This window comes from Podarcis cretensis (genome assembly GCF_951804945.1).
Source record: "Podarcis cretensis genome assembly, chromosome: 13".
Taxonomy (NCBI): Eukaryota; Metazoa; Chordata; class Lepidosauria; order Squamata; family Lacertidae; genus Podarcis; species Podarcis cretensis.
This window is the reverse complement of record NC_137182.1, coordinates 10,098,865-10,121,977: the sequence shown is the minus strand read 5'-3', so window position 1 is coordinate 10,121,977 and position 23,113 is coordinate 10,098,865. Positions and strand designations below refer to the sequence as shown.

The window sequence follows — 23,113 nt, the reverse complement described above, 5'->3', positions numbered from 1 at the left end:
GCTCCCATGTATAACCTCCTCAAAGGGATTCTGTACTTCCCAAAAGGCAAAAGGGGTGTAGAAGCACTGCAGACACTTGCAGGATCGAGACCCTTCCGTCTCACTTGACGTTAATGCTCTACTCTGGGGAAAGTGGCGTCTGAAGCGTCTTGCAGAGATATTCCAGATACCTGCAAATTGAGTAAATTTTAATTGGGTTTCCATCAAACCACATCTGTCTGTGGCAACTGATATTCAGAGGTATTTCCATAAATATTATCTCTTAAAATATTATCTCTCAATATGGAAGTGCCATACAAGACAGCTAATAGCCATTGAAAGACCTACTCTCTAGATCAGTGGTGGCGAATCTTTTAGAGACCGAGTGCCTAAACTGTAATGCAAAACCCACTTATTTATCACAAAGTGCCAACACCGCAATTTACTGTATTTTTCTGTTGGGGGGGCTCCTAATTAAGATAATGGGGGGGGATTGCCCAGAGTTCTTGAGGTTTTTTTGGGTGGCCTGGATCCACTTCACCACGCACGCGCACAGAGAGTAGCTGACAGGCAGGCAGGCAGGCAGGCAGACACGCAGCAGCAGCGACAACACAATCATTTTAAGAAAGGGACTTATGAACTCTGGCACCCTCCTCCATACATCCACATCAAACACACGGGCTCACACACTCCCTTCCTCCCTCCCTCCCTCACACACGCACACACACATACAGAGAGCCGCCCTCTCGCATTCCCTCACGTTATGCACAGCAAAAATCTCAACTACCCGTCTTCATCAGACACAGACACACACACACTTGCAGTGTGCATGGGCGCAAGCGTTCCTCCAGGAGCCTCCTACAGCTCCGTTTCAAGATCGCCATTTCACTCAGTGCTGGGGCGACAGTGCGCGTGCCCACAGAGAGGGCTCTGAGTGCCACCTCTGGCACACATGCCATAGGTTCACCACCACAGCTCTAGATGGATGAGAGACAGGGAAATGTTAGTCTCCCAGGGTGAGAGGCTGGGAGAGGAAAGGAAAGACCCCAGGTAAGAACTGGGATCAGCTACTATCCTCTGTGGGTGGCAAGAGCTAATAATTGCTTTTGAGAGAGGCCTCAATTTTCTACTTATTTGACATGTATTTTTGGTAGCGGCAATTCTACTGTATTATGGAAATTTTAAAATAAAAATCTCATTCTAAAAACAAAAAGACAGACCTACTCCCTGTGAATTTAAATTTCTTTTACATAACCCCCTTAAAAATAATAACAATTAATTATTATTTATACCCCACCCATCTGGCTGGGCTTCCCCAGTCACTCTGGGCGGCTCCCAACAAAAGATTAAAAATACAATAAAACACCAGTCATTAAAAACTTCCCTTCAGATGTCTTCTAAATGTCAGATAGTTGTTTATTTCCTTGACATCTGGTGGGAGGGCGTTCCACAGGGCAGGTGCCACCACAGAGAAGGCCCTCTGCCTGGTTCCCTGTAACCTCACTTCTCGCAGTGAGGGAACCGCCAGAAGGCCCCTCCAGGCTGAATTATGGGGGTGGAGAAGCTCCATCAGGTATACAGAGCCAAAGCCTTTTAGGGCTTTACAAGCATGTAGATGTGCATGATTCAGTAGAGATTATACACTCTGGCTTCCAAAAAACTTTTGACAAAGTCCCTCCCTCAAAGTCCCTCCCAGTACGTTTCCGAGCACAATTCAAAGTGTTGGTGCTGACTTTTAAAGCCCTAAACGGCCTCGGTCCTCTATACCTGAAGGAGCGTCTCCACCCCCATCATTCAGCCTGGACACTGAGGTCCAGCACCGAGGGCCTTCTGGCGGTTCCCTCATTGCAAGAAGTGAGGTTACAAGGAACCAGGTGGTGGCACCCGCCCTGTGGAACACCCTCCCTTCAGATGTGAAGGAAATAAGCAGCTATCTTATCTTTAAAAGACATCTGAAGGCAGCCCCGTTTAGGGAAGCTTTTAATACTTAATGCTGTATTGTTTTTAACACTCGATTGGGAGCCGCCCAGAATGGCTGGGGAAAGTCAGCCAGATGGGCGTGGTATAAATAATAAATTATTATTATAATTATAGGCTCTGTTGCTTTCTAAAAGGCAGGGCAAGGAGAATGAACGTTGGCATATCAAAACACTACAAATCACCATCTCTATTCCCAAGAGTCTCTAAGCAGGGGTTTCTCAGAAGCCAACAGGAGTCACATGGCACAAGGGCCAGCTGGGTTCAACCTGGACCTCTGTGGTTTGGGCACTTCTCTAAGGCACACCCTGCTTCCTACGAGCCCCGTGGACTGCGGAGACAGGCATCTCACAAGAGATGCCTTACTGGCTCAATAGCTGGAGACTTACCCTCTGCTTCCCAAACTCTGAGCAATTTAGTACCTGGTGCAGGGCGAGGCTCGGGTTCTGAAGGTCTATTGTGGCGAGAGACGGCATGCGAGACTCGGAAACAATTTTGTTTTCTTTCTTCAGAAATCTGGGATTCCGAGCTGCGGACAGAGGCAACACAATTTGTTTTCATATCATCTTGTCGTCATTCTTTTCTTGCGAAAGTAGTCTCTCCTCTCCTGTGGCTTGTAGCGTAACACATTTTTCTTTTGATTTGGCTTATGCAAACATCAAAAGCTATTTTGATATTTATGTTCGTTTATCTGAACGTGATTCACGTCTGCTTAGCTGGTCTCCCCCCACTCCGCCCCCAGTTCCACGCCCTTTTTTTTGTAGAAGTTTGACCACAAAAAGCAGGGATGGGAAAACCTGGACTAAAGATCACTCTTGCCATATAAGCAGGCTGGCACCGTGATTCCTCACAACTGCTGTACAAGCCGATGGGTGGATCATTATGGGCTGAGCATTTGTACACATGCATCAATTAGCGCATTTTTGGAATGAACTTATCTGTGCAAGTTGGAAGCACATCAGTAATTCCAAGAACTATCCCAGGAATGTAAAACATCAAAGCTGAATCTAAGAACATGTTTCTCTCAACTGCTTATTCACAACTTTTGTGTGTCTGGCTAAGGGCATGGCAAAACTTCATACACTTATATACGTACTTTTATTTTCCTATGGACAGTCTAATTTCATAAAGTTCATTCGTGGTTCATGTTTTTCCCATTTCTTTAAAAAAAAAAATTTACAGTGGTACCTTGGTTTTCGAAACAGCTTAGTTCACAAACAACTTGGAACCCGAACGCTGCAAAACCGGAAGTAGGTGTTCCGGTTTTCGAACTATTTTTCAGAAGCCGAACGTGCTCCATTTTGAGTCCCCCTGTGTTTCCTGTTGCGCTGCTAATTTGTGTCCCCCCACCCTGCCATTGTAATTAAAGCCTTCTGTTTCTGATTGCAGTGTTCTGAGACGTTATTTGGAGCTTATATTTGGTGCTTTTATTTTTGCTATTTATTTTGCGGTTTTTTGTTTTGAGGCTTTTTCAGTTAATTTGTTTTTGTGACTGTGTTGATCCCAGGTCAGTTACTGATTGTGACTGCAGAAATGGATAAAAGCCACTCATCCAGACAATGACTATGATCAGCGCAGGTAAGATTTTTTTTTTTAGTTTTTATCATCTACAATACTATTTTATTTATTTTATAGTACAGTACATTGTTTATTGCTTTCATTTACGGATCAATGGTCTCGTTAGATAGTAAAATCCATGTTGAATTGCTGTTTTAGGGGTTGTTTTTAAAAGTCTGCAACGGATTAATCCATTTTGCATTACTTTCTATGGGAAAGCGCACCTTGGTTTTGGAATGCTTTGGTTTTGGAACGGACTTCCGCAACGGATTAAGTTTGAGAACCAAGGTATCACGGTATCATTATTATTTAGCTGCTAGATCCCATAATTGTTTGAATATCCATCAGGAACTCTTACCGTCCACACCTTTGAGTTCAGGGAGATAGCCGTAGTTAAGTTCTGGCAAACGTACATCTGTTTTGGAAAACTCCCATCTTTTCTTGTTTGTCTGAAGCACGTTGTTTTCATTCGAGACCTGTTACCAAGCCGTTAATTGGAGAAAACATGAAGAAAAAGTTGCTTTTGAAAAGCAACAACCCTAATCCGTGGTCTACATTTAGTACTTTTTTAAAGGCCACTTTCCATAACATACAGAGATTATACAAAGTACCAACATCCACTATCTCTGGGCTCCCTCAGCCCTCATCGGACTGGCCAAGGCAGGAATGGTTAAACACACAGTTTCATTCAGATATGCTAAGCTCCAGACACGATCTGGACCAAGAGAGATACTATTCAAAAGCATAGCTGTCAACTTACAGATTTGAAAATAAGGGACCAGCGGCCTCGAAAATAAGGGATCAGAAGCCAAAGTAAGGGATTTTCAGAGCACAGGTATGTTCAGCTTCTGAGCCAAAGGCAGAAAGCCCAGCCAGCAGCCAAACGAAGCCTCAAGCGGTGGTTCCCACAGCGCAGCAACCCGGCAAAGGGGATGCAGCAAGGAAAACCACCGTCACCTCTCCGCTGGGAAGCGCTGAGCAAAGGCGAGTCCCCAGGCAAGGCAGCCGATTTGATCGGCACAAGGCATGCAAGCTCCACCCCCCAGTCGTTCTTAGACTCCTTATTGGGTGAGCAATGCAGCCAAGCAACCCAGTTGGAGCCTCCCTCCTCCCTGGCTGGTAGGGAGGGAGGGAGAGGAGCTGCTTCCTTTGAAACCCGGGAAATTTAAGGGACATCATCAATAAGGGACAGCAGCGGGACACAGCGCTGGGATAAGGGAGTTTCCTGCCACATAAGGGACGGTTGACAGCTATGTTCAAAAGCAGTCTAGATTTTGAAAGCAAATCAGCCCAGTTGGTGCAATGTCTCCCGAGGCTGTGAAGGGGGAAGCCGTGGAGAAGGGAGTCAGTGGAGATATCTCTCCCAATCCCGCCTGAAAATGCTGGGACCCTCCTACATGCACTCTGACATTGAGCCATAGCTCTGCCTGTTATAGGAATTCTAAGGTCTCAAATATAGAATAAATGCTGTCTAAATATATATACAGTGGTGCCCCGCAAGACGAACGCCTCGCAAGACGGAAAACCCGCTAGACAAAAGGGTTTTCCGTTTTGGAGGCGCTTCGCAAAACGAATTTCCCTATGGGCTTGCTTCGCAAGACGAAAATGTCTTGTGAGTTCCTGCGGGTTTTTTTCCCTTTTCCCCTCCTTTTCCTAAGCCGCTAAGCCGCTTATCAGCTGATCTGCTGATAAGCCGCTTAACAGCTGATCGCTAAAAGCCGCTAAGCTGCTAATAGCGCTAATCCGTTAAGCTGTCAATGGGCTTGCTTCGCAAGACGAAAAAACCGCTATATGAAGAGCCTCACGGAACGGATTAATTTCGTCTTGCGAGGCACCACTGTATATATATATTAAAAACTGTCCATTTATTTTATTTCTTTTATATATTTCAATTGCGTCAGACCAACCTACTTGAATCCAGAATAAACGCTGGTAATTGCACACACACATACCATATTTTTCTGTGTATAACACACCCCTGTGTATAAGACTTTTGGGGGACTCCAACTTAAGGAAATGGGGGCAGATTGCCCAGAGTTTTTTAGCTTTTTTGGGGGGGAGTTGCTGGAAAATGATCACGCTCACCCACAAAAGCCACCTATTGTCTGTCCCCTCACTGGCAGAAGCCGCCCATCGCCCACCCAACTGCCGCAGCGACAGCAAATCAACGCCAGTCCTTGCCGCAGCCACCAATAACATACACAATAACCTCTGACAATCTCCGGCTAGCGGAAGCAACCAATCCCACATCACCAATATGCACTGACCGTATATAAGACGCCCCTACTCCAATTTTTTAACATCATTTTAAAAGAAAAGGCCATCGTCTTATACACGGAAAAGTATGGTAGGTATATAAGCCGCATGTCTAAAATAATACAGTGGTGCCTCACATGACGAAAAGAATCCGTTCCGCGAGTCTCTTCGTCTTGCGGTTTTTTCGTCTTGCGAAGCAAGCCCATTAGCGGCTTAGCGCTATTAGCGGCTTAGCGGATCAGCTGATAAGCGGCTTAGCGGATCAGCTGGTAAGCGGCTTAGCGGATCAGCTGATAAGCGGCTTAGCGGATCAGCTGTTAAGCGGCTTAGTGGGTTAGCTGATAAGCGGCTTAGCAGCTTAGAAAAAGGGGGGGAAAGGAAAAAAAAACCCCGCAGGAACTCGCAAGACATTTTCGTCTTGCGAAGCAAGCCCATAGGAAATTCGTTTTGCGAAGCACCTCCAAAATGGAAAACCCTTTCGTCTAGCGGGTTTTCCGTCTTGCGAGGCATTCGTCTTGCGGGGCACCACTGTACAGAGCAATCCAAAGCCATCTTGGCTTTCCTAAAGACTCTCAGTATATTCTCTGCCTCTTTCTTCCTCCTTGCTTGAGAACACTTAGGCAGAGAGCAACCAGGGGAAGTTCCTGAAGGGATTCCTCTCCTATATCTAGGAACCTCCTTTGTATTAATTGTCATTGTTTGCCCAGATGCTCCACATTGAGGGATATCTGAGGGGCATCTTGATGGTCTTATCCAGGGGTCAGCAAACTTTTTCAGCAGGTCCACTGTCCCTCAGACCTTGTGGGGGGCTGGACTATATTTTGGAGGGGGGGAATGGACGAATTCCTATGCCCCACAAATAACCGAGAGATGCATTTTAAATAAAAGCACACATTCCACTCATGTAAAAACACCAGGCAGGCCCCACAAATAACCCAGAGATGCATTTTAAATAAAAGGAAACATTCCACTCATGTAAAAACACCAGGCAGGCCCCACAAATAACCCAGAGATGCATTTTAAATAAAAGCACACATCCTACTCATGTAAAAACACCAGGCAGGCCCAACAAATAACCCAGAGATGCATTTTAAATAAAAGCACACATCCTACTCATGTAAAAACACCAGGCGGGACCCACAAATAACCCAGAGATGCATTTTAAATAAAAGGACACATTCCACTCATTTAAAAACATTTTAAATAAAAGGACACACTCCACTCATGTAAAAACACGCTGATTCCCGGACCGTCCATGGGCCGGATTTAGAAGGCGACTGGGCTGGATCAGGCCCCCAGGCCTTAGTTTGCCTACCCATGGTTTTATCAAATGCTAATGTTTTGTGTAAACTGTGTCTGGAACTATGTAAAACTTGCTAAATCCTCAGGAATATCACCCCTTGGGCTGCCTGAGCCACAGTAACCCCACCTTAGGTGTGATGTAATTTCTGAATTTTTGTAGACGGGATGTCCTCCTTCTCTACGCCAAAATGAAAACCCTTAAAAGAAAGGTTTTCTTCTGGATTCTGGGTCTCTCTTGCCTCCTTGCCAGGAGGGGAGGGAACTCAGAAAAATAAAAATCTGCCTTGCTTTCACTCCTGCCTCCATCCATTCATATCTGAAGGAGCGTCTCCACCCCCATCGTTCTACCCAGATATTGAGGTCTAGCTTCTGGCGGTTCCCTCGCTGCGAGAAGCCAAGTTACAGGGAACCAGGCAGAGGGCCTTCTCGGTAGTGGCACCCGCCCTGTGGAACGCCCTCCCACCAGATGTCAAAGAGAAAAATAACTACCAGACTTTTAGAAGACATCTGAAGGCGGCCCAGTTTAGGGAAGCTTTTCATGTTTGATGCATTACTGTATTTTAATATTCTGTTGAAAGCCGCCCAGAGTCGCTGGGGAAGCTCGGCCAGATGGGCAGGGTATATTATTATTATTATTATTATTATTATTATTATTATTATTATTACTATTATTATTATTACAGTGGTGCCCCGCAAGACGAACGCCTCGCAAGACGGAAAACCCGCTAGACGAAAGGGTTTTCCGTTTTGGAGGCGCTTCGCAAAACGAATTTCCCTATGGGCTTGCTTTGCAAGTTGAAAATGTCTTGCGAGTTCCTGCGGGTTTTTCCCCCTCCCCCCCCCTTTCCTAAGCCCTAAGCCGCTTATCAGCTCATCCGCTGATAAGCCGCTTAACAGCTGATCGCTAAAAGCCGCTAAACCACTAATAGCACTAATCCGCTGTCAATGGGCTTGCTTCGCAAGACGAAAAAACCGCTAGACGAAGAGAATCGCGGAACGGATTAATTTCGTCTTGCGAGGCACCACTGTATTATTATTATTATTATCTCTACCCGATCATGGACTTAGGGGAATCAGTCCCTTGGGGAGCTGGGCAGCAAAAGCCAACCACCCCTATTGTTTTTATATCATGCACTTCAAACAGAACACGCTGCTTGCATTAGGACGTTAGCCAAGAATTGCAACACAACCAACTCTCAGACAAAAAGAAAGGAATTGAATTCAAACCTAGGGCTGGCATTAAGAACAAGGCGTCCTGTGACAGAGTCTCTGAAGCATTCTTGCTCCCACTAGAATTTTTTTTTTAAAGAGCTTACCGATGCAGTCAGGTTGATGCTATAGTGTCCTACTGGTGATTTTTTCCCTTGCTTTAGGAAAGGGTTGAGGTATCTTTTAGACTTCTCATCAGTCCTGGAAATGCAACACACAAAAAATCCAGAGAAATTATTTTAAAAACCCATTTCCAAACATTGCATTATGGCTAATAGACAGAACTATTTCCGGGCATGGCTGGGAAGCATGCATCGTGCAGAAACATTGCTGAAATTAAATACAGTGGTACCTTGGGTTAAGTACTTAATTCGTTCTGGAAGTCCGTTCTTAACCTGAAGCACCACTTTAGCTAATGGGGCCTCCAGCTGCTGCCGCGCCGCCGGAGCACAATTTCTGTTCTCATCCTGAAGCAAAGTTCTTAACCCAAGGTACTATTTCTGGGTTAGCAGAGTCTGTAACCTGAAGCGTATGTAACCCGAGGTACCACTGTACTAGGCAGCAAGCCCAGGGCAGAGTTATGAAGATAGGGGCTGCAGATAGGGACTCTGGCTTGGTCCAAAGAGTTGCAGGGCACCTAAAAGATCGAAAGGTCGGCGGTTCGAATCCCTGCGGTGGGGTGCGCTCCCGCTGCTCGGTCCCAGCGCCTGCCAACCTAGCAGTTCGAAAGCACCTCCGGGTGCAAGTAGATAAATAGGGACCGCTTACCAGCGGGAAGGTAAACGGCGTTTCCGTGTGCGGCTCTGGCTCGCCAGAGCAGCGATGTCACGCTGGCCACGTGACCCGGAAGTGTCTCCGGACAGCGCTGGCCCCTGGCCTCTTAAGTGAGATGGGCGCACAACCCCAGAGTCTGTCAAGACTGGCCCATACGGGCAGGGCTACCTTTACCTTTACCTTTACCTTTAAAAGACTCGCAGATTTATCGTGGCATAAGCTGTTGTGGGCCACTTCCCTAAAAATCACACGGGTTCCTCAGCCCTTTGCGTCAAAGAGTGCAGCAGGTTGGCTAGGACTGAGGAAGACCTGTTTGTTTGCAAAAGCCTTTAGAGGAGCAAAATGGAAGAAAGAATGAGCTCTACTCTGAATCCAGCATTTACCAATCAAATCAAAAGTCGTATCTCGAGAATACCGTCCTGTTTCCCCCCAGTGGCCAGCCAGATGCCTCTGGGAAGCGAACAAGCAGGAAGTTATAAGCTCAGAAGACTTACTTGGGCTTAATTAGGCCACTTAATTAGCAAATGGAAGTTGTGTCAACATGCTACTTTAGCACAGTTAATGGGAAGAACTCACACATAAAAAATCCACGATAGTGAATATGGGATACTGTTAAGTACCTATTCAGGACATGTCCTGTGGAAAACAGACCTAACTTTGTGATAAAAAGGTACACTAAGGACTCAGAAATCCTGGAACCCAGAAAAACCAACCAAAAGCCATGAATCACCGGGATTGATCCATTAAATTCAAAGAAGCTGTGTCAAGCCCTGACTCAAATCTCGCCTCAGTCACAAACGTACCCAGTGGTTTTAGGACCAGCAAACTCAAGCCCTCGACCCCCATTCCCTTTCTGCAACGCAAGGATAATATATTAAGAAGAAGAAGTGAAGAGAAGTTTGGCTTTGATATCCCGCTTTATCACTACCCAAAGGAGTCTCAAAGCGGCTAACATTCTCCTTTCCCTTCCTCCCCCACAACAAACTCTCTGTGAGGTGAGTGGGGCTGAGAGACTTCAGAGAAGTGTGACTAGCCCATCAGCTGCATGTGGAGGAGCGGGGAAGCGAACCCGGTTCCCCAGATTACGAGTCCACTGCTCTTAACCACTACACCACACTGGAGACACTGAAAGCATGCTGACTATTTTATCAGAGCACTGTAGAAAGTGCTAAGCAATAAGGACTATTTTGCACAACATTATCCTCGGCTCCAACCATGCAGGTTGGTGCAGCCAATCACAGCTCCCTAACGAGCTACTCGTTAGGATACTGATGTTCCATTCCACCTTAAAAGGAACAGGAATGAATGTTGTGCGTCACATGCCTGTTTATAGTCCAGCACAGCCAGCTGGGAACTTCCATTGTGTTTAGCTTTTGTTTTATGCTGTTTGCTTGGACAGGAAGGGTAGCAGACATGCTTTTCCTTTCTTCTAATGCTGAATAAAGGTAAAGGTACCCCTGACCATTAAGGCCAGTCGTGGACGACTCTAGGGTTGTGGCGCTCATCTCGCTCTATAGGCCAAGGGAGCCGGCGTTTGTCCACAGACAGTATCCAGGTCACGTGGCCAGCATGACTAAGCCGCTTCTGGCGAACCAGAGCAGCGCATGGAAACGCTGTTTACCTTCCTGCCGGAGCGGTACCTATTTATCTACTTGCACATTGACATGCCTTTGAACTGCTAGGTGGGCAGGAGCTGGGACCAAGCAAGAGGAGCTCACCCCTTCGCGGGGATTCGAACCGCCGACCTTCTGATCGGCAAGCCCTAGGCTCTGTGGTTTAGACCACTGAACAAAGTAAAGGTAAAGGGACCCCTGACCATTAGGTCCAGTCGTGGCCGACTCTGGGGTTGCGGTGCTCATCTCGCTTTATTGGCTGAGGGAGCCGGCATACAGCTTCCGGGTCATGTGGGTCACGTGGCTAGCATGACTAAGCTGCTTCTGGCGAACCAGAGCAGCGCACAGAAATGCCGTTTACCTTCCCGACGGAATTATTTATCTACTTGCATTTTTTGGCGTGCTTTTGAACTGCTAGGTTGGCAGGAACTGGGACCGAGCAACGGGAGCTCACCCCGTTGCAGGGATTCGAACTGCTAACCTTCTGATCGGCAAGTCTTAGGCTCTGTGATTTAACCCACAGCGCCACCCGCGTCCCACTGAATAAACGCTTGTAAATATGCTTACATATGTCTCTGTCCGCTACTTCTGCTGCAAAGAGTTCTTATCTCCGCTGGCTTGCGTGCTCAGTCTCTAATGGTCTCTGAGGCTTGAGTCACAGTTTTGATGCTGTTCTGAGAACCGGAGTGCGCCCAGCTGCTGGCCGGTGGGCTTTAGCCAGCTGGGGGCCTGCCAAATGCCCCCACCTCCCCAGACGCATCCCAACACTACTATTCTTGTTAAAATATTTACCGTATTTTTTGCTCACTTTTTCCCTCCTAAAAAGTAAGGGGAAATGTGTGTGCATCTTACGGAGCGAATGCAGGCTGCGCAGCTATCGCTGAAGCCAGAACAGCAAGAGGGATTGCTGCTTTCGCTGCACAGCGATCCCTCTTGCTGTTCTGGCTTCTGAGATTCAGAATATTTTTTTTCTTGCTTTCCTCCTCCAAAAACTAGGTGCGTCTTGTGGTCTGGTGCGTCTTATAGAGCGAAAAATACGGCACATGGTTTAAAAAGTGTAATTATTCTTGTATAATTATAAATGTAATGTGTGAAGTAGCTCTTAGCTTGAATTAGGCAAGATGCAAGGACATCTGCATGCTCAACACACAGCTCCAGAACTATGCTAGAATGAAGCAGGGAGCCCTGAAAGGTACTTTGTTACAGTGGTGCCCCGCAAGACGAACGCCTCGCAATACGGAAAACCCGCTAGACGAAAGGGTTTTCCGTTTTGGAGGCGCTTCGCAAAACGAATTTCCCTATGGGCTTGCTTTGCAAGACGAAATGTCTTGCGAGTTCCTGCGGGTTTTCCCCCCTTTCCCCCCCCCTTTTCCTAAGCCGCTAGGCTGCTTATCAGCTGATCCGCTAAAAGCCGCTAAGCCGCTAAGCCGTCAATGGGCTTGCTTCGCAAGACGAAAAAACCGCTATACGAAGAGCCTCACGGAATGGATTAATTTTGTCTTGCGAGGCACCACTGTATTTTACTTTACCTGTAATTATGCATTCCCAGTTTTGACCCCAAACCAGGGTTTCCACCGATGCTGGAGGATATGGTGGAATAATTCTGTGTAATGGGAGGGATCACCGTGCCGGGATTTTTCACATAATCCAGGCTGCTACTGGAATCTTTCAAAGTTGTCGAGGGATTCGCCTTGACTTGCCCAGCTCCACTCTCATACAGGAAACTCGCATTTGAAGATCTGTCCGATTTCTCAGGGTCAACCTTGGACAACTTCATTCTGAACAGCTTGGAGTCTTTCAGCTTGGATTCCACGCCCAAGTCCTGTTTCAAATCCAAGAATTGTAGTGTTAAAAAAAATGAGTGGCAGGTTGCTTGGGGGAAAGCCCTGGAGAAGAGGGGATGGGGGACTTTGGGGAGAAGGGGAATTTCAGTCTCTGTAACTGATTCATGGGTCCAGAACGACTGGGGACAAGCTGCTCAGGCCTGACAGCTAAGTCTGCAGATATCGTGTTGTTATAAGAATTCTAAGGTCCCAAACATAAATTAAACATTCATAAATGTACAAGGCAAACACATACATAATTAGAAATTACTTATTGTAACCGTTGAGTGGATTTCTGTTTAACTTTTATATGTTGATATTCAACAATTATTAGAATAGTATAAAATAATAATGTTACTTTTTTATGTAGGTTGCTTATTTTAAAGTTCTGTTTCATTATCACATTTTTGAATTGCATTGGATTGTTATAAGATGCACATTTTTTGTTTCTTCAGCTTGTAAACCGCCTTGAGAATTGTTAAGATAGAAAGACGATGATGAAAATGATGAAGTATATAAACCACGTGTCTGAAATAGTACAGGAGAGCAATCCTGAAGCCATTTTGATTCTCCCAAACTGACCTCAAATATTTCTCTGCAAGGAGAAAGGAAATGGGAAAACCTTCCCGCTGTCTTTTGCTTGCAAATCCTGTCTTTAGGGCATATTTTTGTATGAATAGGGCGAGCCTGTGTCCTGCATTCAGGAACTAAAGCAAGCATAGGCAAGCTTGGCCCTCCAGATGTTTTGGGACTACAATTCCCATCATCCCTGGCCCCTGGACCTGTTAGCTAGGGATGATGGGAGTTGTAGTCCCAAAAAACATCCGGAGGGCTGAGTTTGCCACCACCAAAGAATGGCCAGGCTGCCCAGGTAATGCATCCAGTGACCATTAACAGGTATCCTGGCAGACAGGATTTCTGCTGTAGACCCACCTCCTTCTGTGATGCATGTATGATGTTTTAGGGGGGGTGGTCTTGGGCTACAGGGTGGGCAGTTTCAAAAGTCTATATAAGGGCTTGCACACCATTGTTCTGGGTTCCTCCTCCCTCCTTCGTGTGATGAGTGGGGACCCTGTTGCAACAGTTTAATAGAGATCAGGCTTACTAGCTGCTTTGCTTCTCAATATTCTCTGGTTGGCCTCTGTTATTTTCTCCTGCCAATAGGGAACCCGCTTAAGGACTCTATACGGGCTCTTGGATACCCCATAAGGGGAAAAGAGCACGTGTTTTTTTCCTTATACAGTGGTGCCCCGCAAGACGAATGCCTCGCAAGACGGAAAACCTGCTAGACGAAAGGGTTTTCCGTTTTGGAGGCGCTTTGCAAAACGAATTTCCCTATGGGCTTGCTTCGCAAGACAAAATGTCTTGCGAGTTTTTCCGACTCCCCCCCCCCTTTCCCCCCTTTTTCTAAGCTGCTAAACCGCTTATCAGCTGATCCGCTAAGCTGATAAGCCGCTAAAAGCCACTAAAAGCCGCTAAGCTGCTAATAGCACTAATCCGCTAAGCCGTCGATGGGCTTGCTTCGCAAGACGAAAAAACCGCTAGACGAAGAGAATCGCGGAACGGATTATTTTCGTCTTGCGAGGCACCACTGTAACAGTGTTTTTGCTAACAAAGAGTTAATTCCAACTTTGAACAGTGTGATTTACTGCCTGCTGGCATCTATCTTGCATGGCATGAATTTGCTAGTGGCATCACCAACAATTCTTCTTCCTAATCAGGAACGATCCTCCTTCCTTCTTGTTCTCCTCCATTCTCAGCAACTTAACTTGAGAACTTCATCAGCAGAGACAAGACCAGGGGAGATGGTCTGACTCAGAACATGGCATTACAGATAGGAATACGGAAGAATAAACCAAGTTCCACATACCTGGATTACAAGCATTTTCTTTTCATCACCGGAATCGTCTTTGTCTTTCCTGCTTATTTTCGATTTCTTGGGCAAAGGGTGGTCTCTTTCTTTCTGGATCTTTGCTTTAAGTTCCTGGGTGAACCTTTTATTTTTTGTGTTTGAAGAAGAAGAGCACATGTACAAAATGAAACCTTTTTTAAATTAATTGCTCTGTAGACAAAATTCTGAACACACTGAAGGCAGCCCTGTTTAGGGAAGTTTTTAATGTTTAATGCTGTATTGTGTTTTTAATATTTGGTTGGGAGCCACCCAGAGTGGCTGGGGAAACCCAGCCAGATGGGCGGGGTATAATAAATTATATTATTATTATTATACTGGAATCCTCTCCCTTGCAACAAGGACTCTGGATAATATGTTCTGCCCCAACCTTAACATCACCACAAACTTGTAAGGTAAATGAACAGCGAAACCCAAAGCGACCTTTGGAGATAAAAAAGGAAGAAGAGAAATCTGCTAAGACTTCAGCATCTTAGGAGGGGAAGGAAAAGAGATCAGAACAAAAAGCATGCATATAATCTGCAGACCCATGGCATGGGTAGGCAAACTAAGGCCCGGGGGCCGGATACGGCCCAATCGCCTTCTCAATCCGGCCCATGGATGGTGCAGGAATCAGAATGTTTTTACATGAGTAGAATGAGTGCTTTTATTTAAAATGCATCTCTGGGTTATTTGTGGGGCATAGGAATTCGTTCACCCCCCCCCCAAAAAAAATAGTCCGACCCCCCACAAGGTCTGAGGAACAGTGGACCGGGCCCCTGCTGAAAAAGTTTGCTGACCCCTGCCTTAAGGGGAACCGCCCTAAATCTGGCAGTGGTACTTCAAAATTTGTGTTCGCTTACGACATGAGGGAGTGGGGGTTTGCAGTGAAGTAGTCAAAGGAGAACCAGAGAGTACTAAACCTTTTCTCTGCACGTCTTCCCTGGAAAGCTTTCATTTCCCAAGATGGGCTCTGAGATCCAGTATGTAAATTTAAAGCCCACTTGAAACACATTATTCCCCTCAAGGAATTATTGGCACTGACAGAGTTATAGGAAACCCTTAACTGACTGCAATGCCCCAAAATTCTCAGTACTGTTTCCTTTTAAGTCCCAGCTCCGCTAAACAAGGAAAAGCAACACACCTTTCAGTGAAGGAATCTTTGTTGAACAGATCACACTGCAGCAGCTCAGTACAGGATGGTCTTTTGTCCGGATCAGTCTGCAGACATTGCTAACACAAGATCAAATTTTTTCTTGTAAATACAGTGGAGGGGGGAAAAGGAAAATCCCAAAGGTGGAATTTCATTGATATTTGCCGGGATCGAAAGAACAACGCAAGTAGTTCTGCACCCGCAAGGTAAACCATAGCAACTCTCTCCATACCACATAACAATCAACGTTTGAAATTGCAAGGGCTTTTAAAAACAGTTTTCAATGTTATGGGGTTGTAGGACACTGCAAGGGGAAAATCAACTAAGCATCTTCAAGCACGCTTAAAATAGCTTTCTGGGTCCTGTCTATTAAGTCATGGAAGGAAGGAAGGAAGGAAGGAAGGAAGGAAGGAAGGAAGGAGAGAGAAATGATTTACCATTGACTTTTAGAGAAAGAAAATGCAGCTTTCTCTGGGCTAGGGTCTCACTGTCGGTCACATACTCTATGGCTGAGACGTAACTACACATACGACATTATGTGCCCACTGGTGAAACTGGTTAGGCCGACAAGCACATGAGATTACGGGGCCTTCTTGATGGTGGCCCTGCAGTTCTGGACCTTTCGGGCCTTAAAACCACAACTTTTTGCTACTGCCTCTCCTTAAAGGAACTGTGGCTATCTAATTCCACAGCTGTCATGCCCCGGTTTGTCTCCATTCACTCAGTGCTTCATGCGTTGCCTGAAGTTCTGTTGCTTTATTTCTGTCTCTCCACTGCTTTGTGAGGACTTGACCCTGATAAGCAGCTAATAAATAACTGGAATATATAGTGTGTTACATGCGTATCACAGCTTATAATGTGCGTATGCGTGACAGAAGTTTGAGAGCAGCAAACAGAGAGGTACTGCTCTGCTGACCAGGCAAGGAAAGGTTAGGCTTCAGGTATTTATACGAGGGGATGCGGGTGGCGCTGTGGGTTAAACCACAGAGCCTAGGACTTGCTGATCAGAAGGTTGGCGGTTCGAATCCCAGCGATGGAGTGAGCTCCCGTTGCTCGGTCCCAGCTCCTGCCAACCTAGCAGTTCGAAAGCATGTCAAAGTGCAAGTAGATAAATAGGTACCGCTCTGGCGGGAAGGTAAACGGCGTTTCCGTGCGCTGCTCTGGTTCGCCAGAAGTGGCTTAGTCATGCTGGCCACATGACCCGGAAGCTGTATGCCGGCTCCCTCGGCCAATAAAGCGAGATGAGCGCTGCAACCCCACAGTCGGCCACGACTGGACCTAATGGTCAGGGGTCCCTTTTCCTTTATTTATACAAGGCCTGGCTAATTTAGGGGCTTTATACTTCCTGCCAATCTCAGGGGCTGATACTGGACAGCTGTATTCCTTTCTGTGTCTGAAAAGGCCTCAAGCACCTCAACAAAAGCAAATCTGGGTAGGCGGCTGTGTCCCAATCTCAGCTCCCAGTTAAGTTCCCACTGATCTCAATCTTCCTAACTCATTATCAAGGGCTGGCTCCTGAAAGCAAACAGAAGGCTTTGCCAACAGGAACAAAATGGAAAGCTATGGAATCGGCAAGGCACGTACCTTAGCAAATTCTATGACGGCAACAGAGAGTTTGGGATATCGTTTCTCAAGAGGTTCAAGTTCCTTGACTTCAGGCAACCGCACTCCAGCAAAAAGAGGGTTTTTGTAGAACAACTCTTGGTGCCTTGGGATTAAGTTACCTGGAATTAATAATCATTTATAAGACTGTTCAGTTTTCAGAATGCAAAACCACAGACAGCTTAAGTCAAATTATTTGATCCCTGAGTTTTCTGCTACTTCCCTGCGCTTGGCTTTGAACCTGGTGTTTTAATCCACTGTTTCTGATTACCTTGCTTTAGGATAGCTGTGTAGTTTATCTTTTATTTGCTTTCTTTAATTCTGCAAACCAATTGTGTGTGTCCTGGAGACAAACAGGTTACTGCTGATAATAAATTACTCCTAATCACGAATTATGATTACTAATCATAATCCAGTTGTGCTACATGGATCAGACCTATTGCACTCTGCCATCCTTAATGGCGTGCAAAATCTCTTGCTGTCAACTCATAGAAGGGCCATCTGGATTTACAACCCAGGACCACGAAGGATTTAGGAACTGATCAACATAATCTCATCCAACAACGCTAAGTATTTCAGGTTCTCTTTCGTCTGCTTTCGCTATCAGCTTGAAGGTTCCAAAGCTCTGCTGGCTGCACAGAGGAAAACAAGGGATGCTTTCTCACCCAAACATTTCATAATGTGGTACAACTGGTCAATATCCGAGTCTCCAGGGAAAAGCGCCTCTCCAGTAAGCATTTCTGTTACCAGGCAGCCAATGGCCCACACATCAACAGCCCTGGGGAGGGAAAACAGGTGCCATATTTAGAGGCAGCTCCGCCAAAAAAGACGTTTTACAACAATGACAGGCAGCTGATTGTGACTGGCTACACCTGAGGCAGCTTATATTCATTACAGCCTCGGCCCAGTAGACCTGAAGGAGCATCTCCACCTCCATCATTCAGCCTGGACACCGAGGTCCAGCTCCGAGGGCCTTCTGGCGGTTCCCTTGCTGTGAGAAGTGAGGTTACAGGGAACCAGGCAGTGGGCCTTCTCGGTGGTGGCGCCTGCCCTGTGGAACGCCCTCCCATCAGATGTCAAGGAAATAAACAACCATCTGACTTTTAGAAGACACCTGAAGGCAGCCCTGTTTAGGGAAGTTTTTAATGTTTGATGTTTTATTTTGTTTTTAATATCCTGTTGGAAGCCGTCCAGAGTGGCTGGTGAGGCCCGGCCAGATGGGAGAGGATAATAATAAATAATAATAATAATAATAATAATAATAATAATAATTACAAGGATGGTGCCAAAACCAACTTCCCCCCAGTGACCAAACCTTGCTTTGGCTGCAATTTATCACCCCCTGAGCTTGAACAGCAACATTTCTGTTGTCATTAATAGTAATAATAATGATCTATTTCTGAAAATGTAGGGGAAACCCAATAACGTATTCTACGATTCCTTACTTGCCATATTTGATATCTCCAACAAGCAGCTCAGGAGCCCGATACCATCGCGTTGCCACGTAATCTGTGTAAGCTTCGCCAGGGGCTGCCAGGGTTCGAGCAAATCCAAAATCGCAGAGTTTGATAATTCCAGAATAGGAGACCAATATATTCTCAGGTTTAATATCTCGGTGTATGATCTTAAAAAAAAAAAAGCAGCACATGTGTGTTTAGATTAGCCCAGGTTCTTTGCCCTTAAGCACCAAGGTGGCCGGCTAGACCACATGTAAACACTCATAATTTGATGACTGCAACATCAAGTGATGATTTGCAATTACTGGCAAAAAACCCTCCATCTATATCACATCACACACCATGTTTTAAATATATTAATGCGAATTGAAGCACAGTAATAAGATCATAATATAAATTTGCTACAACAATGCAAAAAAGCTGAAGCAATTCCTTTTTATCCATTAACATGTATGGAATGAAGTAGAATTTCAGAATTTCCCTGCACTAAAAGCTCTCTCCACACAATCAGAAATATTGTTTCTCAGGCTTCCCGATTATGCAGAGTGTTTTTAAAACACTGCATTCCCGATCCTAGAAGCAGATTTTTTGAATGTTGAAGAAGAGGAGACTATGAAAAGTGTTACCTTACATGAGCATAAAATCTACATGCAAAAACATTCATATACTATTATCCATGCCTATTTTCCAGAGGAATCCATATTGTGCCATAAGGCTGAAGTCATATTGCATCTTAAATTATGAGGCCAAACCATTTTTCCTTGGCAAAAAAGATGGCAAGATATTTAAGAACCCCAGTTTGCTCTATACTGAAGTTATCAGTCTAGACTGTAGTGAAAACCCTGAAATTACAACACAAAATTCCTAAATTCTCAGAAATTCAAAAGCAAATGTATTTTGAGTAAATGGAATCGGCACATCTAGCAAACATTCTACCCAGCTAACACTCAAAATCAGATTTGTCGCAATGATAATTCCCATGAACTTGGATAATTTGAACTAACTGTTACTACTGTGACATATAGGTAAAGGTAAAGGGACCCCTGACCATTAGGTCCAGTCGTGGCCGACTGTGGGGTTGCGGCACCCATCTCGCTTTACTGGCCGAGGGAGCCGGCGCACAGCTTCCGGGTCATGTGGCCAGCATGACTAAGCCGCTTCTGGCGAACCAGAGCAGCGCACGGAAACGCTGTTTACCTTCCCGCCGGAGCGGTACCTATTTATCTACTTGCACTTTGACGTGCTTTCGAACTGCTAGGTTGGCAGGAGCAGGGACCAAGCAACAGGAGCTCACCCTGTTGCAGGGATTCGAACCGCCGACCTTCTGATCGGCAAATCCTAGGCTCTGTGGTTTAACCCACAGCGCCACCCGCGTCCCTTACTGTGACATATATTTGAAACTAAAAGCTCAGATCCTTGAATCGATAAATCTGATGTGTTTGACCAAGAACAAACAGCACAGCAACACAAATAACTAAGCAGACATTAACAGCTTACTTACATTATGACTATGGCAAAATCCTATCCCTTTTATAATCTGAAATAAGTATTTCCGAACTCTGTTGTAATCCAGGCCATTTGGAAACATCTCAAGATCATCAAGGACGGTGTGGTCCACGAATTCAAACACCAGATACCATCGTTTCTTTTTCTTACAGACTTCCAGCAGGTTCACCAGGTTCTCGTGTCTTAATTGCTATCAGGAGACAGCAAATGCGTCACAAAACTACAGCAGACAGAGAGTCTGAAAACACTCACTATAATTGCCCCTTGAATACATACAACGCTAAGGAAACAGAGATTAATATTTGCAGCCTGATCCTGTGCGTGTTTACTTGGAAGCAAGTCCCGCTGCGTTCAACAGGGCTTACTCCCAAGTAGACACAACTTAGGAATGCAGCTTTTGTTTTCACACGATGCTTTTTAAAATTACTCAAAATGCTTCACATGCTTCAGTAATCCTGACAAATGCTCTCATATACCGTATTTTTCGCTCTATAAGACACACCAAACCACAAGACGCACCTAGTTTTTGGAGGAGGAAAACAAGAAAAAAAACCATTCTGAATCTCAGAAGCCAGAACAGCAAGAGGGATCGCTGCGCAGTGAAAGCAGCAATCCCTCTTGCTGTTCTGGCTTCTGGGATAGCTGTGCAGCCTGCATTCGCTCCATAAGACGCACACACATTTCCCCTTACTTTTTAGGAGGGAAAAAGTGAGTCTTATAGAGCAAAAAATACGGTAGTTTATTCCACAGTACTAGAATCGCAACCTTTAATACGTACAGCTAAATTGACAGAAGAGGTTGAAAGTTAAGAACTGCCCTGGTGGTGAGAGCCAGTGTGGTGTAGAGGTTAAGAGTGGTAGTCTCGTAATCTGGTGAACCGGGTTTGCGTCTCCGCTCCTCCACGTGCAGCTGCTGGGTGACCTTGGGCCAGTCACACTTCTCTGAAGTCTCTCAGCCCCACTCACCTCACAAGAGTGTTTGTTGTGGGGGAGGAAGGGAAAGGAGAATGTTAGCCGCTTTGAGACTCCTTAAAGGGAGTGAAAGGCGGGATATCAAATCCAAACTCTTCTTCTTCTTCTGGTGCCTAACTTATATTAGGGAATTTGTCGGAGGGAAGCCTTCTTTGCCTAACAATGTTTAGAACATAGTGGCTTCTTTGAATTTAATGCTAAGCAATACTGTGGCTGAACACAAACAAGCAAATGTGTGGGTACTCAAGAGCCTAAAATTGTGGCGACTTGGCGCCTGCCCTGGTTCTGTTGCTACCATGCTACCCAGCACTAAGCCGCAGTTTGCTTTAGTGCTGCATGAAAGCCATAGCTTATGATGGTTTGTCTCCCCCAGACAACCCACAAGCTGTAAGCCAAGAACAGACCTCAGTTACAACTTGTGGCTTGCTGGGAGTGAGACAAACCATGAGCCCGGGTTTTCATGGAACGCTAAGCCAAACCATGGCTTAGTTCTGGGTAGTGCTGCTGCAGCAAAGCATTGCATCAGATCTGGTATAAATTGAAGCTAATGCAAATCAAGTTCCATCTTAACCACAGCAGTCAGTTTCAAAGTCTGATTAAGATGAAACCCTGGTTAGCACTTATTGCAGAAGAACCGATTAACCATGGTTAAGGTGAGCAGGGGGTTTTCGTTCTGGAGAGTGGAGGTGTTGGGGAAAGGGAACACATAATCCTGTTCCCAATCTTTCAAGTACAGATTAGAATGTGTGCATTTCTACCAGCCCATATACTGTATTTTCCCGTCTATAAGACGCCCCCATGTATTGGGGGGGGGGATTTAAGAAAACAGGGAGAGATCTATCTGTGTATAAGACACCCCCAAATTTTGGACATTATTTTTTAGGGGGGAAACCTAGTCTTATACATGGAAAAATGTGGTATATGTGCCCAATATTAGCACGGCAATTGCCCAGACCATGTGGGAAGCTGTATCAAAAAACATCTTACCATATGGAGTTACAGAAACCAGAAGCCACCCGCAAAGTTGCCTAAACGTATAAAATCAGAGCCGAGTTGCAGAATGAATGCAGATAAAATGCGTTCCCAGAACAACTTTGTGCCTGCCTGCTACTATCTACCTTCAAACTGGCATTGCATTCTATGGGTAACGGGGACTGTAGGAAAAAAAATTCACCTAATTCTTATTGTGGGGCTAAATAGAGCTGGGAGCAGAGGCCCATTAAAAATACCTCCTACGGAAGTTATTTAGAATCATGTTTGCTTCTTAAAACATATATGACATTACTGTTATATAATGTAGTTAGGTAAATGGACCCCTGACCATTAGGTCCAGTAGTGGCCAACTCTGGGGTTGCGGCGCTCATCTCACTTTATTGGCCAAGGGAGCCGGTGTACAGCTTCCGGGTCATGTGGGCAGCATGACTAAGCCGCTTCTGGCGAACCAGAGCAGCGCAGGGAAACGCCGTCTACCTTCCCGCCGGAGCGGTACCTATTTATCTACTTGCACTTTGTGCTTTCGAACTGCTAGGTTGGCAGGAGCAGGGACCGAGCAACAGGAGCTCACCCCGTCATGGGGATTCGAACCACGACCTTCTGATCGGCAAGTCCTAGGCTCTGTGGTTTAACCCACAGCGCCACCCGCGTCCCATATAATGCAGTCAGATACTGGCAATTGTTCTGCGCGAACCTGACTTTTGACTATGAATATCAGAAGTCAGGAAGCTTATACTCATTAAAGAAAAGATCTACACGTCTCTGAAGATCCCCAGCAGTAAGCTCACCTTGAGAAGTTTGATTTCTCTCATGGCGATTTTTTTAACCATTTTGTCATCCTCGCTTTCCAGAAACTTCTTGACGGCAACGACTCTGCCGTTCTCCTTGTTCCGGCATTTCATCACCATTCCGTAGCTTCCTTCTCCCACCAGCCCAAGGATCTCATACTTTTCCATTTGGATTCAAGCAGCTGACGAATCGCTTGGCTACAAGAGAAAAATCAGCGTCACTGTGTGCACAACGAAGCCGCTCGTTATTCTTTTTTTAATGAGG

General features: G+C 45.6%; 1 protein-coding gene across 3 annotated transcripts; it reads right to left on the bottom strand.

The window, feature by feature from the left end:
• Window positions 1-23,113, bottom strand: CDKL2 (cyclin dependent kinase like 2). 3 transcript variants are annotated; one of them, XM_079949639.1, is made up of 12 exons: window positions 22,849-23,113; window positions 20,092-20,286; window positions 18,579-18,757; window positions 17,799-17,911; window positions 17,116-17,255; window positions 15,523-15,611; window positions 14,361-14,484; window positions 12,197-12,489; window positions 8,388-8,481; window positions 3,881-3,989; window positions 2,346-2,485; window positions 1-170 (listed from the first exon to the last, which is right to left on the bottom strand). In XM_079949639.1, the coding sequence occupies exons 1-12, from the start codon at window positions 23,014-23,016 to the stop codon at window positions 111-113; spliced, it is 1,704 nt and encodes a 567-aa protein (XP_079805765.1). In that variant the 5' UTR covers window positions 23,017-23,113; the 3' UTR covers window positions 1-110. The 3 variants fall into 3 exon arrangements, with proteins under 3 accessions (XP_079805765.1, XP_079805764.1, XP_079805766.1); XM_079949638.1 differs by having other exon boundaries at window positions 3,872-3,989; window positions 22,849-23,111; XM_079949640.1 differs by having other exon boundaries at window positions 2,379-2,485; window positions 3,872-3,989; window positions 22,849-23,108.